The sequence below is a fragment of the Pezoporus flaviventris genome, unplaced genomic scaffold (genome assembly GCF_033815535.1).
Source record: "Pezoporus flaviventris isolate CSIRO_AGI_PZ_B2104156 unplaced genomic scaffold, CSIRO_AGI_Pfla_v1 ptg000038l, whole genome shotgun sequence".
Lineage (NCBI taxonomy): Eukaryota > Metazoa > Chordata > Aves > Psittaciformes > Psittacidae > Pezoporus > Pezoporus flaviventris.
Window position 1 is genome coordinate 443861 of NW_026892586.1, and position 17761 is coordinate 461621.

General features: G+C 46.0%; 1 protein-coding gene across 1 annotated transcript; it reads left to right on the forward strand.

Annotated features, from left to right (window-relative positions):
• The first annotated feature begins 7441 nt into the window (after window positions 1–7441).
• On the forward strand, window positions 7442–14714 carry LOC133275279 (large ribosomal subunit protein eL6-like). The gene is made up of 3 exons (XM_061465133.1): window positions 7442–7651; window positions 8785–8850; window positions 14058–14714. The coding sequence occupies exons 1-3, from the start codon at window positions 7442–7444 to the stop codon at window positions 14670–14672; spliced, it is 891 nt and encodes a 296-aa protein (XP_061321117.1). The 3' UTR covers window positions 14673–14714.
• Window positions 14715–17761: the final 3047 nt, after the last annotated feature.

Genomic DNA, 17761 nt, shown 5'->3' on the forward strand with positions numbered 1-17761 from the left:
AACATTAGTTTAAGAATTAAATCTGGACAAGTTTTTCTTCTTTTCTGCTTCCACCCTTGCTCCACATAAGGAAACAGAGGTCACAAGTTTCAAATAGGGGGGGGGGGGGGGGGGGGGGGAAGAAAGTTTCCTGAGGCACAGAAAACAAAACTGGTAAAGAACATGAAGTTAAACCACTATTAAACACAGATTAAAACTCGTCTCTCACTTGGTAACCAGAAAATACAGGAGTAAACCTCTCATTCAGATTATACCTGAAGTTTACAGAACATTCATGAATAGTTATTCTTAACTCAGTAGGTTAACCTGAATTAACATTCATTTTCCATTAAACTGATAAGAGCATCACATCAACGTGGCATCACCTTTTGATTATTGCAGGCAAATGGACATTTCAAGATGAATGATTTAACTGTTCAAGGTAAACAAAAATGCAGTGCGGTACTGAAACCTGCACTTTTTTTGTATTTTGGAAGAGGTGTTGTGTTTGGCATGCTTTGAAGCCAGGCCAACACACATTGGTGGTGGATCTCCCTTGGGGTGCTTAGTATGGTGGTAGTCATATTACAAAAATAGCTGCAAGTTTTTAGAATCATAGAATAGTTAGGGTTGGAAAGGACCTTAAGATCATCTAGTTCCAACCCCCCTGCCATGGGTAGGGACACCTTACGCTAAATCATATCACCCAAGGCCTCGTCCAACCTGGCCTTGAACACTGCTAGGGATGGAGCATTCACAACCTCCCTGGGCAACCTATTCCAGTGCCTCACCACCCTAACAGGAAAGAATTTCCTTCTTATATCCAACCTAAACTTCCCTTGTTTGAGTTTTAACCCGTTACCCCTTGTCCTGTCACTACAGTCTCTAATGAAGAGTCCCTCTCCAGCATCCCTATAGGCCCCCTTCAGATCCTGGAAGGCTGCTATGAGGTCTCCACACAGCCTTCTCTTCTCCAGGCTGAACAGCCCAAAATTTCTTAGCCTGTCTTCATACAGGAGGTGCTCCAGTCCCCTGATCATCCTTGTAGCTCTCCTCTGAGCTTGTTCCAACAGTTCAATGTTCTTTTTATGTTGAGGACACCAGAACTGCACACAGTACTCCAGGTGAAGTCTCACAAGAGCAGAGTAGAGGGGCAGGATCACCTCCTTTGCCCTGCTGTCACTCTCCTTTTGATGCAGCCCAGGATACAGTTTGCTTTCTGGGCTGCAAGCCCACACTGCCAGCTCATGTTCATTTTCTCATCAACGAACACCCCCAAGTCCTTCTCTGCAGGGCTGCTTTGAATCTCTTCTCTGCCCAACCTGTAGCTGTGCCTGGGATTGCTCTGACCCAGGTGTAGGACCTTGCACTTGGCTTGGTTAAACCTCATGAGGTTGGCATCAGCCCACCTCACAAGTGTGTCAAGGTCCTTCTGGATGGCATTCCTTCCCTCCAGCGTATCAACTGAACCACACAGCTTGGTGTCATTGGCAAACTTGCTGAGGGCGCACTCAATCCCACTGTCCATGTCAGCGACAAAGATGTTAAACAAGACTGGTCCGAACACCGATCCCTGAGGGATGCCACTTGTTACTGGTCTCTAGCCGGACATTGAGCCATTGACCACAACTCTTTGTGTGCAGCCATCCAGCTAGTTCTTTATCCACTGAGTGGTCCATCCATCAAATTGATGTCGCTCCAATTTAGAGACAAGGATGTCGTGTGGGACAGTGTCGAATGCTTTGAACAAGTCCAGGTAGATGACATCAAGTGCTCTACCCCTGTCCGTCAGTTCTGTAGCCCCATCATAGAAGGCCACCAAATTGGTCAGGCAGGATTTCCCCTTAGTGAAGCCATGCTGGCTGTCACCAAGCACCTTGTTGATTTTCATGTGCCTTAGCATGCCTTCCAGGAGAATCTGCTCCAAGATTTTGCCAGGCACAGAGGTGAGACTGACTGGTCTGTAATTCCCTGGGTCATCCATTTTCCCCTTCTTGAAAATGGGGGCTATATTTCCCTTTTTCCAGTCATCAGGAACTTCACCTGACTGCCATGATTTCTCAAATATGATGGGCTTAGCAACTTCATTTGCCAGCTCCTTCAGGACCCGCGGATGGATCTCATCAGGACCCATGGACTTGTGCACGTTCAGATTTTTGAGATGGTCTTGAACCAGATCCTCTCCTACAGTGGGCACAAGGTCTTCATTCTCACAGTCCCTGCATCTGCCTTCCAAGACTTTGGTGGTGTGGTCAGAGCCTTTGCCAGTGAAGACTGAGGCAAAGAAGCCATTCAGAACCTCAGCCTTCTCCAAATCCTGTGTAGCCAGTTCTCCTGAGAGCTTCCTGAGGGGGCCTACATTCTCCCTCGTCTGTTTTTTATTTGCTATGTACCTGTAGAATCCCTTCCTGTTATCTTTAATATTTCTAGCTAAGTTTAATTCTAACTGGGCCTTAGCTTTCCTAACCTGGTCCCTAGCTTCTCGGACAACATCCCTGTACTCTTCCCAGGCCACCCGTCCTTGCTTCCACTTATTATAAGCCTCTTTTTTCAATTGAATTTTCCTCAGGAGCTCCTTATCCATCCAAGGAGGTCTCCTGGCCCTCCTGCTGCACTTCCTTCTGGTTGGGATGCAACACTCCTGAAATTGCAGCAGGTGATCCTTGAATATCAACCAACAGTCTTGGGCCCCTCTGCCCTCTAGGGCTGTATCCCATGGAACCTTCTGAAGCAGGTTCCTGAAGAGGCCAAAGTCTGCTCTTTTGAAGTCCAGGGCAGTGAGCTTGCTGCACGCTCTTCTCACTCATCCATCTTGTTCTTGTTGCAAGTATTTTCTGAGTTGCAATTTAGAGATTGCCCCTTTTTTGTGACTAAAAGGCTACTACTGAGAGCTGGGAAAGTGTTTCTGGGCCCTGATGCAAGGGGCAGGTTCACAGGATGTGCACTGTAATGAAGCATGAGGACTTTTCAATCAGCTGAAGTCATTCTTTGGAATTATCACCAAGCTAGGAAGCCTCCAGAACTCCATTTAGTCTTTTTAAATTTTGTAAGAGGCATACAGTTAAATGCCTTACAACTCCTTTACAGCGACTGCTTGAACTTTGTATTTGCATCAGCCTAAGGCTGTAGTGGAAGGTTATAGGTTAATAAAATACATTTTTTCCCATTACATTCTATTTAGAGAGCTGATAAATTGCTGCAGGTAAGTCTGTGGCATGTTTCTTGTTTGTTTTTTTCTTTCCCAAGCAATAGTAATTTTCCTTTCACTGATTGATTACTTCTAACTTCTTTGCAAACTTATTTTTCAGAAGAAAATAATCTCCTCTTTTAGGTAAACAAGAACCACACCACTGTCAGTATCTTATGTGTAACTGTGTAGTGTGAACACCTTAGTAAATTAAATGCACTTAAGAGGACAGATCAGACGTTCTATGAGAGTCACCTTTAGGTCCATTTAAGTCACTGTATATGCTAAAATAGGTGTCACAAAAGTGAGTCTGTTTTGTTTTTTTTTTTTGGGTGTGGGTTGGCGTCATCCCCCCATTTCAGCTTCTTGAAGTCAATATTAAAGACAAAGCGTGAACTTAAAAATAAGGTTCTAATACAGCTCTGGTGATCACATCTTCTTCTCCCCACATACAGAATGCTCTTTTGTTTATAGTACCACTTTTACCATAAGTACTTCGGTTGCAGCTGTTTATAACTGTTTATTTGATTATTCATAGGAGAGTCACATAGCCCCGGTTAAAACATTGATAGCTATGTTAAGCATTAAACTCCATCAGTAAACTACTGAAGCATTAGTAACTGTACTCTAACTGTAGTAGTATATTACTTGAAACTTAAATATTAAAATCAAGAAAGTGTAGACTGAATTTCTGTCAAGTTTATCACACTACAACTTTGTAAAGGGATACCTTCCTGGTAGAACAGAAGATCTATATAGTATGGGCAACTCTGAAGAAGTCACCAATCACTGAAAGATGCTGCTGTGAAGAGCCTAAATTAATGTAATCTCAGGACTGAAACAAATAGACTAATGCTGTATACAGTGATCAACTTCCCCTCCAGCCCTTCACTTCAGCATGCTAGCCAAGAGTTACCACTAATACTTTCTCTATCCCAATGAAAAAAGGAATTTTAAAGCAAGGTGGTAAGTTCAGAACACACACTCTGTTTTCCAAGGAGGTAAATACTGAAGGTACTACGTAAAACAATTAAAACACCTGTCCTCTGCTTTAAGCATTACAGATTAGGATGCCTTCTTTGGGAAATAAATTGGGCTAAAGGATCAGTATGCAAAAATCATAGAATCATAGAATATTTAGGGTTGGAAAGGACCTTAAGATCATCTAGTTCCAACCCCCCTGCCATGGGCAGGGACACCTTGCACTAAACCATGATGTCATGAAAAGCAACCTGAAATTTTAATAAATGAAAATAGAGATTCACTACATGACAATGCCACAGCATAAGAAGTCAATACTGAAACACAGGTCAAGCAATTTATTCTTGCCTCAGTTTTAGTCTATAACAAGGATGTTCAGCAACACTCAAACACCAGTGCCTACCCAAGCTCATGGAAACACTTGGGGTTTGTCCCTCCAATCTCATTGGTAAAGTGTCAACAACTGTCTACCTGAGCAGTAATTAAACAAGTCATACTTCAGATTTGTAATGAAAAGTAGAGGCATCTTCCAAATTCTTCCCTTCAACAGGGAGAGAAACCTCACTTAGAGAAGCAGCTTACCAACCAACATTCATGCAGAGTTCCTTAACATTGTAATTAAAAGTTTAGATAACTGTACATGGGTATTAAAAGTCATATTTTTGCTTTGTTATGGTATTCTTGCCAATTAAAAGCATAGAAAAAGGAACTGAACTGAGCTGGAGAACTTAATGTCTTAATTCCCAGAAAGCCAGTCATATCCTGGGCTGCATCAAAAGGAGTATGACCAGCAGGTCAAAGGAGGTGATCCTGCCCCATTACTCTGCTCTCATGAGAACTCACTTGGAATATTGTGTGCAGTTCTGGTGTCCTCAACATAAAAAGGACATGGAACTGTTGGAACAAGTCCAAAGGAGGGCCACAAGGACGATCAGGGGACTGGAGAACCCCCCGTATGAAGACAGGCTGAGAAAGTTGGAGCTGTTCAGCCTGGGGAAGAGAAGGCTGCGTGGAGACCTCATAGCAGCCTTCCAGTATCTGAAGGGGGCCTATAAGGATTCTGGGGAGGGACTATTCATTAGGAACTGTAGTGTTAGGACAAGGGGTAAAGGGTTCAAACGTAAACAGGGGAAGTTTAGATTGGAAGTAAGGAAGAAATTCAAGGCCAGGTTGGACAGAGCTTTGGGTGACATGGTTTAGTGTAAGGTGTCCCTGCCCATGGCAGGGGGGTTGGAACTAGATGATCTTAAGGTCCTTTCCAACCCTAACTATTCTATGATTCTAATGTCAGAAGAAGCATGACCAGCAGGTCAAAAGAGGTGATCCTGTCCCTCTACTCTGCTCTTGTGAGACCTCACCTGGAGTACTGTGTGCAGTACCAGTGTCCTCAACATAAGAAGGACATAGAGCTGTTGAAGCAAGTCCAGAGGAGGGCCACGTGGATGATAAGGGGGCTTAGAGCACCTCCCATATGAAGACAGGCTAAGAAAGTTGGGGCTGTTTAGCCTGGAGAAGCTGCATGGTGACCTCAGAGCAACCTTCCAATATCTGAAGGGAGCCTACAAGGATGCTGGAGACGGACTCTTCATCAGGGACTGTAGTGATAGGACAAGGGGTAAAGGGTTCAAACTAAAACAGGGTGTCCTGGGTTCACGTGTAACAATTATTTTTCTCCTTCTTAGTAGCTGGTGCAGTGCTGTGTTTTCATCTTTAGTCTGAGAAGAATGCTGATAATACACTGATGTTTCTAGTTGTTGCTAAGTAATGCTTACCCTAATCAAGGACTTTTCAGTCTCTCATGTTCTGCCAGTGAGGAGAGGCACAAGAAACCAGGAGGAATCAGAGACAGGACACCTGACCCAAAGTAGGGTATTCCATACCACAGCATGTCATGCCAGTATATAAAGTGGGGGGAGTTACCTGGAAGGCCCATATCGCTGCTCGGGTCAGGCTAGGTGTTGGTCAGTAGGTGGTGAGTAATTGTATTGTGCATCACTTGTGTTTATTGTTTTTCCCCCTTCCCCTTTTAGTTTTATATTCTCTCCCCTTGTTATTTCCCTTATTGTTATTATTATTAGTGGTAGTAGTTTTGTATAATACCTTAGTTACTGGACTGTTCTTATCTCAACCAGGGGGATTTACATTCTTTCAGTTCTCCTCCCCATCCCTCCAGATGTGGGGGGGAAGAAGGGGGGGAGTGAGTGGCTGCATGGTTCTGAGTTACTAGCTGGGCTTAAATCACAACAGTCCTTTGTGGTGCCCAATGTGGGGCACAGAGGACTGAGATAACGACAGATCTGACCAGCATGTGTCTAATTGTATTTGTGATAAGCATGAATTGTTTTGGATTTATAGTCACTTGTCACAATGTTGATTTATTTGCTCTCAGAGTTGTTGAGCTTGATCTCAGAGTATCAGCATGTCATACTTTACTTGCAGCCTGCATTTACTGTTATAACATTTATTGGCTTTGTGGCCTGGGTTAAGGTTCTTGTTTTGCTGTACTTCATGGTAATGACTTGTAATACAGTAGACTCATTGGTCACGAAGCTGGGCTGGTATGTGTTCTCAGCATTGTCATCAGCTCTATACTATGGGAGGCATGTAATGGGAATTTTTCAACAATTGCACATTTTTTTTTTGTCTTCCCTTGGGGGGTCAACCTATGGAGGAGATATTCTCTCACACCCTCCACTCCCCCATCAGACCATTTACAGTAGAAGTAGATTCTGGTTTAAAGATGTTGAATATCCTTTAAATGCCCTTGAAAGCACCCTGCAACTTTTACTGGGAACCAGCTTGTTGCTGCATATGCTCTCTATGTTTTGCCTACAGCGTGACCACCCTGAGAATGCCCAATCTTGTCCAACCTCGGAAGTTAAGCAGGGTCCAGCCTGGGTCTTGTCTAAGGTTAAATAATTATTTAAGAATACAACCAAGACATCTTCCCTGAGCCTGGACAGTCATGAGTGGCAGGGTGTGTAGGATCGTAGGGGAAAGCATGTAAGCCAGTTGGCCCCTCCAGTGCTTTGGAATTTCACTCCTGAACAAATGCAGAATATGGAAAAATTCGCAGAACACTTAGATGAGGCATGCTGTTGTCCTGGCAATACCAGAGAGGGACAATGTGCTGCAATGTGCTGGGGCTTGGTCAACAACTATAGGGACCTGCTCTGTAAGGAGCAGGAAAAAGATGTCCCTGGATCTGATGGCAAAGCAAAAGTCAACACAGATACTCAAAACCCAAGCATAGCAGCTATACCAACCCCAGTGACAAGCACAGCAGCTACTGAAATGCCGACAGCAACAGACAACGCAGCTATTCAACCTCCAAGCATAGCAGCTACACCAACCCTGACAGCAGACACTGCAGCCACTCCATCCTCGACAACAGACACTGCAGCCACTCCAACCCCAGTGACAGACAATGCAGCCACTTCAAACTCGGTGACAGAAAGTTCAGGTAAACCAAAGGACCAATCTGTGCCAATATCAGTTGCACCTGTAAGCAAGGTGAAAAGCAAAAGTGAGGCACAAAGACCAAAGCATGCAGTGAAGAAAGACAAAGACCCCATGTGTGTACTAGAGGGGATGGCAACTGAACAACAGTTATTATTACAGGAATTGGAGGAAGAGAATGGATGGTGACATGGACAGTGGGATTGAGTGTGCCCTCAGCACGTTTGCCGATGACATCAAGCTGTGTGGTTCGGTTGATACACTGGAGGGAAGGAATGACATCCAGAGGGACCTTGACATGCTTGTGAGGTGGGCTGATGCCAACCTTATGAAGCTTAACCATGCCAAATGCAAGGTCCTACAACTGGGTCGGAGTAATCCCAAGCACAGCTACAAGTTGGGCAGAGAAGAGATCCAGAGCAGCCCTGTGGAGAAGGACTTGGGGGTGTTGGTTGATGAGAAAATGAACATGAGCTGGCAGTGAGTGGTCGCAGCCCAGAAAGCCAACCGTATCCTGGGCTGCATCAAAAGGAGCATAACAAACAGGTTGAAGGAGGTGATCTTGCCCCTCTACTCTGCTCTCATGAGACCTCACTGGAGTATTGTGTGCAGTTCTGGTGTCCTCAACATAAAAAGGACATGGAACTGTTGGAACAAGTCCAGAGGAAGGCCACGAGAATGATCAGGGGACTGGAGCACCTCCCATATGAAGACAGACTGAGAAAGTTGGGGCTGTTCAGCCTGGAGAAGAGAAGGCTGCGTGGAGACCTTCCAGTATCTGAAGGGGGCCTATAGGGATGCTGGTGATGGACTATTCATTAGGGACTGTAGTGATAGGACAAGGGGTAACGGGTTAAATCTTAAACAGGGGAAGTTTAGACTGGATATAAGGAAGAAGTTCTTTACTGTTAGGGTGGTGAGGCACTGGAATGGGCTCTCCAGGGAAGTTGTGAATGCTCCATCCCTGGCAGTGTTCAAGGCCAGGTTGGACAGAGCCTTGGGTGGCATGGTTTAGTGTGAGGTATCCCTGCCCATGGCAGGGGGGTTGGAACTAGATGATCTTAAGGTCCTTTCCAACCTTAACTATACTATGATTCTATGATTCTAAGAGGAAACTTCTAGATCCTGAACCTTGACTGAGCTGCGGATTATGCGAAAAGATTTCACCCATCTTCCAGGTGAGCACATCGTCACCTGGTTGCTCCAAAGCTGGGACAGTGGGGCTGATGGTCACCAACCAGAAGGTAGGGAAGCCAAGCAGCTGGGATCACTTGCTAGGGAAGGGGGAATTGACAAATCAATTGCAAAAGAGAAACAAGCCCTCCGCCTTTGGAGGTGGCTCTTGGCAGCTGTGAAGGAAAGGTTTCCCTACAAGGATGATGTTATGAGTCGCTCAGCCAAATGGACAATGATAGAGAGAGGCATCCAGTCCCAGAGGGAATCAGCGATTCTAGAGATGATCTACTGTAGGCCAGATACTGGGAATGCATCTGTAGATACATATGAAGTTGAATGTACATGACCCATGTGGCGGAAACTTACACGGAGTGCACAGTCATTATATGCCCACTCACTGGCATAATGACCTAGAGTGAGGCAGCATCACCAACAGTGGATGAATTGACTCATCAACTCTGAGAGTTTGAAGACAATCTCACCCCTTTCATCATTTCAGCGGTGGAAAAACTGTCCCAGGAGTTGAAACTATTGAGAGATGATCTATCCAATATATCCAGCTCCTCACATATACCAACCTCCATCTCAGCTATTAACAGAAGGCGTCCTGTTACCCAAGAGAGAAGGTATAGGAGATACATGCCATGGGCCACCCTATGGTTTTACCTACGGGATCACAGAGTAGACATGAGAAAGTGGGATGGAAAACCTATCTCAGTTCTGGAGGAACAGGTGCATGAATTGAAGAGGAAAACAACGAACGGTCAATGATGATCTTCTCAAGAAAGTTCCTGCTCCAGTCACTGGTGAGCAGCTTCCCAGATAGAGCAGAAGAGCTGATTTTACTCTAACTCCTGTGATAAGGAATACTAAACCCTTTATACAGGACTTAAATGGAGAGTCTAATGATCACTATTAGTGGGGCCCTGCCTCCAGCCTGCTGGAGGAGAGGGACAATTGTGTATATTGGACTGTGTGGATCAGATGGCCTGGCACATCAGTCCCACAGGCTCTAGTAGATACCGATACACAGTATACCCTGATGCCATCAAGCTACCAAGGGGTGGAACCCATTTATATTTCTGGAGTTACAGGAGGATCCCAAGAGTTGACTGTACTGGAGGCTGAAATCAGCCTAACTGGGGAGGAGTGGCAAAAGCACCCTACTGTGACTGGTCCAGACGCTTGATGAATCCTTGGCATAAACTATCTCAGGAGAGGGTACTTCAAAGACCCAAAAGGGTACCTGTGTGCTTTTGGTATAGCTGCCTTGATGATGGAAGAAATGAAGCAACTGTCCACATTGCCTGGTCTCTCAGGGGATCCTTCTGTTGTGGGTTGCTGGAGGTCGAAGAACAACAAGTGCCAATCACGACCACAACAGTGCACCGGCAGCAATATTGGACCAAAAGAGACTTCCTGATTCCCATCCATAATCTGATCTGTAGTCTGGAGAGCCAAGGAGTGATCGGCAGGACCCACTCACCCTTTAGTAGCCCATATGGCCAGTGCAAAAGTCTAATGGAGAGTGGAGACAAACGATAGACTATCGTGGCCTAAATGAAGTCACACCACCATTGAGTGCTACTGCACCAGACATGCTAGAACTTCAATATGAACTGGAGTCAAAGGCAGCCAAGTGGTATGCAACATTTGATATTGCCAGTGCATTTTTCTCAGTTCCTTTGGCAGCAGAGTGAAGGCCACATTTCCCTTTTACTTGGAGAAGTGTCCAGTAACCTTGGAATGGACAGCCCCAGGGATGGAAACACAGCCCTACCATCTGCCATGGACTGATCCAGACTGCACCAGAACAGGGGCAAGCTCCAAAACACCTGCAGCACATTGATGACATTATCATGTGGGGTGATACAGCGGAAGAAGTCTTTGAGAAAGGGAGAAAAATTATACAAATCCTTCTGGAAGCCAGTTTTGCCATAAAACGGAGTAAGGTCAAGGGACCTGCACAGGAGATTGAGTTTTTGGGATTAAAATGGCAAGATGGTTATAGCCAGATCCCCACAGATGTGATCAACAAGATAACAGAAATGTCTCCACTAATTAATAAGAAAGAAACACAAGCTTTCTTAGGTGTTTTGGGGTTCTGGAGAATGCACACCCCAAATTACAGTCTGAATGTAAGCCCTCTCAATCACGTGACCCAGAAGAAGAATGATTTCAAACGGGACCCTGAGCAACAACAAGCCTTTGAGCAAATTAAATGAGAGATAGTTCATGCAGTAGCACTTGGACCAGTCCAGATGTAAAAAATGTACTCTACACTGCAGCTGGGGAGAATGGTCCTACCGGGAGCCTCTGACAGAAAGCTCCAGGGGAGGTGTGAGGTAGAACCCTCGCCTTTTGAAGTCGGGGACACAAAGGATCCGAGGCCAGCAATACTCCCACTGAAAAAGAGATACTGGCAGCCTATGAAGTGGTTCAAGCTGCGTCAGAACTGACTGGCACTGAAGCACAGCTCCTCCTGGCACCCCGGTTGCCCATGCTGAGCTGGATGCTCAAAGGCAGGGTCTCCTCTACGCATCATGCAACCGATGCTACATAGAGTAGGGGGTCTGCACTAATTACGCAACGAGCTCTAATAGGAAATCCCAGTTGTCCAGGAATTCTAGAAGTTATCATGGACTGGCCAGAGGGCAAAGATTTTGGAATGTCACCAGAGGAGGAGGTGATGCGTGCTGAAGAGGCCCCACCATATAATAAATTGTCAGAAAGTGAAAAGCAATTTTGCCTTGTTTACTGATGGGTTGTGCTGTATTGTGGGAAAGCATCAGAGATGGAAGGCAGCTGTATGGAGTCCCCCATGACAAGATGCAGAAACTGCTGAAGGAGAGGATGAGGCAGTTTGCCGAGGTGAAAGCCATCCAGCTGGCCCTGGACATTGTTGAACAAGAAAAATGGCCACTACTTTATCTCTATACTGACTAATGGATGGTGGCAAATCCCCTGTGGTGGTGGTTGGAGCAACGGAAGCAGAGCAACTGGCAACCCATCTGGGTTGCTGCACTGTGGAAAGATATCGTTGCCTGGGTGCAGAATCTGGTGGCGAAGGTACGCCATATAGATGCTCATGTACCCAAGAGTCGGGCCACTGAGGAACACCAGAATAACCAACAAGAGGATAAAGCTCCTAAGATTGAAGGGGCTCAGAGGGATTCAATTGGCAACATAAGGGTGAATTATTTTTGGCCCAGTGGACCCATGACAGCTCAGACCATCAAGGCAGAGATGCAACATATAGATGGGCTCGTGATCGAGGGATGGACTTAACAGTGGACGCTATTGCCCATGTTACTCACGAATGTGAAACATGTGCTGCAATTAAGCAAGCCAAACGGTTAAAGCCTCTCTGGTACGGAGAACAGCGGCTGAAGTACAAATATGGGGAGGCTTGGCAGATTGACTATAACACACTCCCACCAACCTGCCAAGACAAACACCATGCGCTTACCATGGTGGAAACACTGACCAGATGGCTGGAAACATATGCTGTGCCCCACACCACTGCCCCAAACGCTGTTCTGGGCCTTGAGAAAGAGATTTTGTGGTGACACGGCACCCCAGAGAGAACTGAGTCAGACAATGGGACTCATTTCCAGAACAGCCTTTTAGACATTTGGGCCAAAGAGCATGGCATCAAGTGGGTATATCACATCCCCTACCATGCACCAGCATCTGGGAAAATCGAACGGTACAATGGGCTGTTAAAAACTACACTGAGAGCAATGGGTGGTGGGGCTTTCTTTCAAACATTAGGATACACATTTACCAAAAGCCACCTGGCTGGTCAACACTAGAGGGTCTGCCAACAGAGCTGGCCCAGCCTAATCAGAACTTTTCCATACTGTAGAGGGGGATAAAGTTACTGTGGTACAAATAAAGAATTGTTGGGGAAGACAGTCTGGATTATTCCTACTTCAGGTAAAGACAAACCCACTCATGGGACTGCTTTTGCTCAGGGACCAGCATATACTTGGTGGGTAATTCAGGAAAATGGGGAAGTCCAGTGTGTACCTCAAGGGGATTTAATTTTGAGGGAAAACAACCAATGAACTCAGTTATATGTTGTTGCCCATCTCCACCACTCTGGGCTTTGAAAAGAAGATATGTGCTGACATGACCATCAGCAGAGAATAAAGTTATGGGAAAAGCCGGCAGCATCAGCAGATGTGTCATCAGGTCACCATCGACTGACCCTGACTTCCTTCCGTTCATCAACCCAGGAAAGACTGAACTTCAACAAAACCAGAGAAGCTCAACAGTGATCAGGCAAGATTGGTGGTGTCATAAGCAGGCAACAATCCAACACTACACACCATCTCTCCTGCCCTGAAAGACTTTTACAAGAGATGGAGCCTGACATCATGGACTGGATGAATTCAGCAACTTTATAGGGATTTGACCCTGGACTAAGGAATTATATCCTTAGCCAGGTGAGAAGAAGCCACTGGGGCAGAAGCCAATCCAGAAGGAAGGAGGAGAGAAGAAGATGGTTAAGAAGCATCAAGCCAGCCGGAACCCTGTCTTGGCCTGGGGCATCAGGAGGTATTCCCGGTCAGCCACGTATGCAAGAAAAGCACTGTACAAGCGCAAGTGAGCCAGCAGTGTGCGCTTGCAGCCCAGAAAGCCAACTGTATCCTGGGCTGCTTCAAAAGGAGCGTGACCAGCAGGTTGAAGGAGTTGATCCTGCCCCTCTACTCTGCTCTTGTGATACCTCACCTGGAATATTGTGTGCAGTTCTGGTGTCCTCAACATAAAAAGGACATGGAACTGTTGGAACAAGTCCAGAGAAGGGCCACGAGGATGATCAGGGGACTGGAGCACCTCCCATATGAAGACAGGCTGAGAAAGTTAGGGTTGCTCAGCATGGAGAAGGCTGCATGGGGACCTCATAGCAGCCTTCCAGTATCTGAAGGGGGCCTATAGGGATGCTGGGGATGGACTATTCATTAGGGACTGTAGTGACGGGACAAGGGGTAATGGGTTCAAACTTAAACAGGGGAAGTTTAGATTGGATATAAGGAGGAAATTCCTTCCTGTTAGGGTGGTGAGGCACTGGAATGGATTGCCCAGGGAGGTTGTGAATGCACCATCCCTGGCAGTGTTCAAGACCAGGTTGGACAGAGCCTTGAGTGACATGGTTTAGTGTGAGGTGTCCCTGCCCATGGCAGGGGGGTTGGAACTAGATGATCTTAAGGTTCTTTCCAACCCTAACTATTCTATGATTCTAAGTACACCACTCCAGTAACAAGGATAGAAAAGAAAACAAGAGAAGCCCTGCACAACCAAACCGGTGGATGGGTACAAGAATGGAGGCAGCTGCGTGGTGAAAATGTGCAAAATACCCAGGTACTTTCCCACTGAGGATGTTCCACGCAAGCTTTTGAATCATGGCAAGAAGCCCTTCAGCCAGCACAAGAGACGACTGAGGGCCTCCATCACTCCAGGGACTGTTCTGATCCTGCTGACTGGTTGTCACAGAGGCAAGCATGTCATCTTCTTGAAGCAGTTCGATACTGGCCTTTTGCTTGTTACAGGACACTTGGTTGTCAATTGTGTCCATCTGCGTAGGGCCCATCAGAAATTTGTTATTGCTACATCTACAAAGGTAGGTATCTCTGGAGTAAAAATTCCCAAGCATCTCACTGATGCCTACTTTAAGAAGAGGCTGCGGAAGCCCAAGCACCAGGAAGGCGAGATCTTTGACACGGAGAAAGAAAAATATGAGATAACGGAGCAGCGCAAGTCAGACCAGAAGGTGGTGGATTCACAGATCCTGGCGCAAATCAAGAAGGTGCCTCAGCTCTGCAGATACCTACCTTCTATGTTCTATGTCTCAAATGGAGTCTACCCTCACAAAATTGTGTTCTAACGGCCCAGAAAGCACCACATTAAATTTGAAGGAAAAAACAGATTTTTTTTTTTTTTTTTTGAGAAACTGAACATGAGCCGGCAACCAAGAAATCCAACCGTACCTGGGGCTGCATCAAAAGGAGCATGACCAGCAGGTCAAAGGAGGTGATCCTGCCCCTCTACTCTACTCTCATGAGACCTCACTTGGAGTACTGTGTACAGTTCTGGTGTCCTCAACATAAAAAGGACATGGAACTGTTGGAACAAGCCCAGAGGAGGGCTACAAGGATGATCAGGGGACTGGAGCACCTCCTGTATGAAGACAGGCTAAGAAAGTTTGGGCTGTTCAGCCTGGAGAAGGCTCAGTTGCTGAGATGAGTAGATCAAGAGAGGATGCCTTCAACACCTGAGCGGGGGGAAGCTCAGTGTCCAGGAGCCTCAATCCAGAACGGCAAGATGCACCAAAGGAACCTCAAGTCCTCGACAGGACTTATCCAGGAGACAGCAGCTCAGCTGATGCAAGCAGCTGACTCACAGGGGGCAGCACCAGGAGAGATGGCACCAGCCCTGACTGGTTGAAAAACTGCCCCAGGGAGCACAAGCAACCAGGGCACGGTGTGGCAGTTTTCACGGGGACAGTGCGCGGGATGGTGCACACATGCCTCATGACCAGGGCCCAGTCTGGGAGCTCTGCTCTGGCTGCCCCAGTGGTGGCCAGGGTAGGAACCCAGACAGAACCTATGAGAGAGGAGGCTGCAGTGCAGAGCTCGGACTGTAGAGTGCCTGCACTCGTCTCTTGAGGAGGGTGCACAATGGACAGGGCTGTATTCAGTGTGCCTTAGTGGTGGTCCTCCTGCAGCGGGTGGCTGGGCTGTGGGACACTGTCAATAGGCTAAAAGATGTTAGGAAAGCTGAGAGGAAGCTGGACCACTTGCCCCAGGCCCAAACTGTGCAGGGGTCTCAAGCATCCATCGTAGCTCATGGAGGAACCAAGGAGGTTGTTAACCCAGGAAGCTGGGAACTAGTAACAACAATGAAAAAAAGAAAATAAAACAAAAAAAAACAACAAAAAAAGGGGGAAGAGGACAATTAAAACCAAGGGGCTTCCTCCTAAATCTTATGTAACCACCCAGAACCGCTTTGCAGTTCTGCAGGGGGCTAACAAGGAAACCACACACACACCTCACCAAATGAACAACAGGCTGATGCACCGGTGAAGAAGATCACTACTGGTGCTGCCTGGAAAAAGTGGCAGGTCATAGTAGTAGGGGAATCTACGTTGAAAGTCATCCATCTGTTGGCCTGACCCACTCTCAAGGGAGGTATGTTGCCTACCGGGGCTTGGATCAGGGATGTTGCAGAGAGGCTGCCTGGTCCAGTAAGTCCCACGGACTATTACCCACTTCTAGTGATCCATGTGGGTGCTAGCGATATAGATATCAGTAACCTGGAGAATGTTAAGAAGGACTGTAGGACAGTCCTCTGTAGAGCTCTGGGAGAGGTGGTTAGGGGCTCTAGAGCTCAGACAGTTTTTTCATCAATTCTCCAGGATAAAGGACAGGACCTTAAAAAGGCTAGGCATATTTGGCAGGTTAATGGACAGTTAGAACAGTGGTGCCATAGTCAGTGGTTTGGATATTTAGAACATGGGACTTGGTTTGGGAGGCAAGGTCTACTGGAGGCTGGTGGAGCTGGTCTGACAACAAAGGGGAAGAGCTTCTGTGGTAGGAGGCGTGCCAGGCTGGTCAAGAAAGTTTTAATCTAGATGTGTTGAGGGAGGGGAGCATCATTCCATCCCACCACATCCAGTCAGTTGCCAGCACCTGTAATAAATGCTTGGAGCAATGTAGAGAGATGAAGCACTCTATAGACAGATAGGAACAGCCCCACGCTCTCATGCCCTTATCCTCATTGGGGACTTCAACCACCCTGATATCCGTTGGAGGGACTGTATGGCCCCACCCAAGCAATCCAGGAGGTTCCTCATTTGTGTAGAGGACAACCTCCTTCTGCCAGTAATAGAGGAGCTGACAAGGAGAAGTGCCATGCTTGACCTCATACCAACAGGGAAGGGCTGGTTGGAAACGTGATGCTCCAGGGCAGCCTTCCAACCCTAACTATTCTAAGAGTCTACAAATAGTTCAAACCAAGTGTAAACTACTGAAAAAATAACAAACCCACCTACACTTACTATCTCTCCAGGTCAACAAAGTGGTTTTGTCAACTACAACACTAATCTCCATCTCTTCATGAACTTCATTACTGCAACCACAAGTTCTCAAATGTAACATTCCTTTTTGCAAATGATTTGTTTAAGACGAGAAACATCCCACTAGGAAGAGAGTCTCAGTCAGGCTTTGAATGGGATGCAAAACCTAAGATAAAGTCACCATTATGTTGGGATTTAATAATCCTCATTTACAAGAGGATTGATTACAAGATTTTGTTATCTTCTGATTGAATTAAGATATCCTTGTGTTTTCTTTGTAAAAAAAAGACATGGCTGCAGCCTCCCCCTGCCAGTTTAGTCATATCTCATTTCAACTTTAACATATGGCACACCATTGTTATCTAACTGCAACATCATTTTATAGCAGTTTCAACATCTTGGTTTCCAAGATGTGTACAAAAAGACTGTGTAGATGGTAGACAAGACAGTTATAGCCACTGGAAAGAGCTACAAGGCAAAAGAAATATACTATACATCAACTGCTTTAATTTCAGAAGCCCTTCACAAGGTGGTAGAAAAAAAAACCAACAAAAACAAACCACCAAAACCAACCAACCAAAAACAAAAAAACAAAGAAAAAACCACCACAACAAAACCTGAAACCAAACAACTTGCAATCACTTCTAATTTACTCTTCCATCGTTCCCAGTCAGCTCTAAACCCATTATGTGCAAAGCCCATTTACCATGCATCTAAGATAACAGATACAGGCTATGAAAATTCTTTATTCTACTTGCAGCAGCTTATGCAGGTGCAGCCAAATACCAAGCCTCAGGACAAATTGTACACAAACTTTACAATGTAGAGCTTGAATTTAAAAATGAAACTTAATCTACACAAAACTGGTAAAAATCAAGCACTGATACAAGGGCAAACTT

What these genes read in the sequence shown, in the direction of transcription:
- LOC133275279 (XM_061465133.1), top strand. Translation starts at nt 7,442, where the DNA reads ATGCCGACAGCAACAGACAACGCAGCTATTCAACCTCCAAGCATAGCA. An exon ending in TGCCAATATCAGTTGCACCT is followed by an intron (nt 7,652 to 8,784) that starts GTAAGCAAGGTG and finishes CCCATCTTCCAG; the next exon opens with GTGAGCACATCGTCACCTGG. An exon ending in TGATGGTCACCAACCAGAAG is followed by an intron (nt 8,851 to 14,057) that starts GTAGGGAAGCCA and finishes TAACAAGGATAG; the next exon opens with AAAAGAAAACAAGAGAAGCC.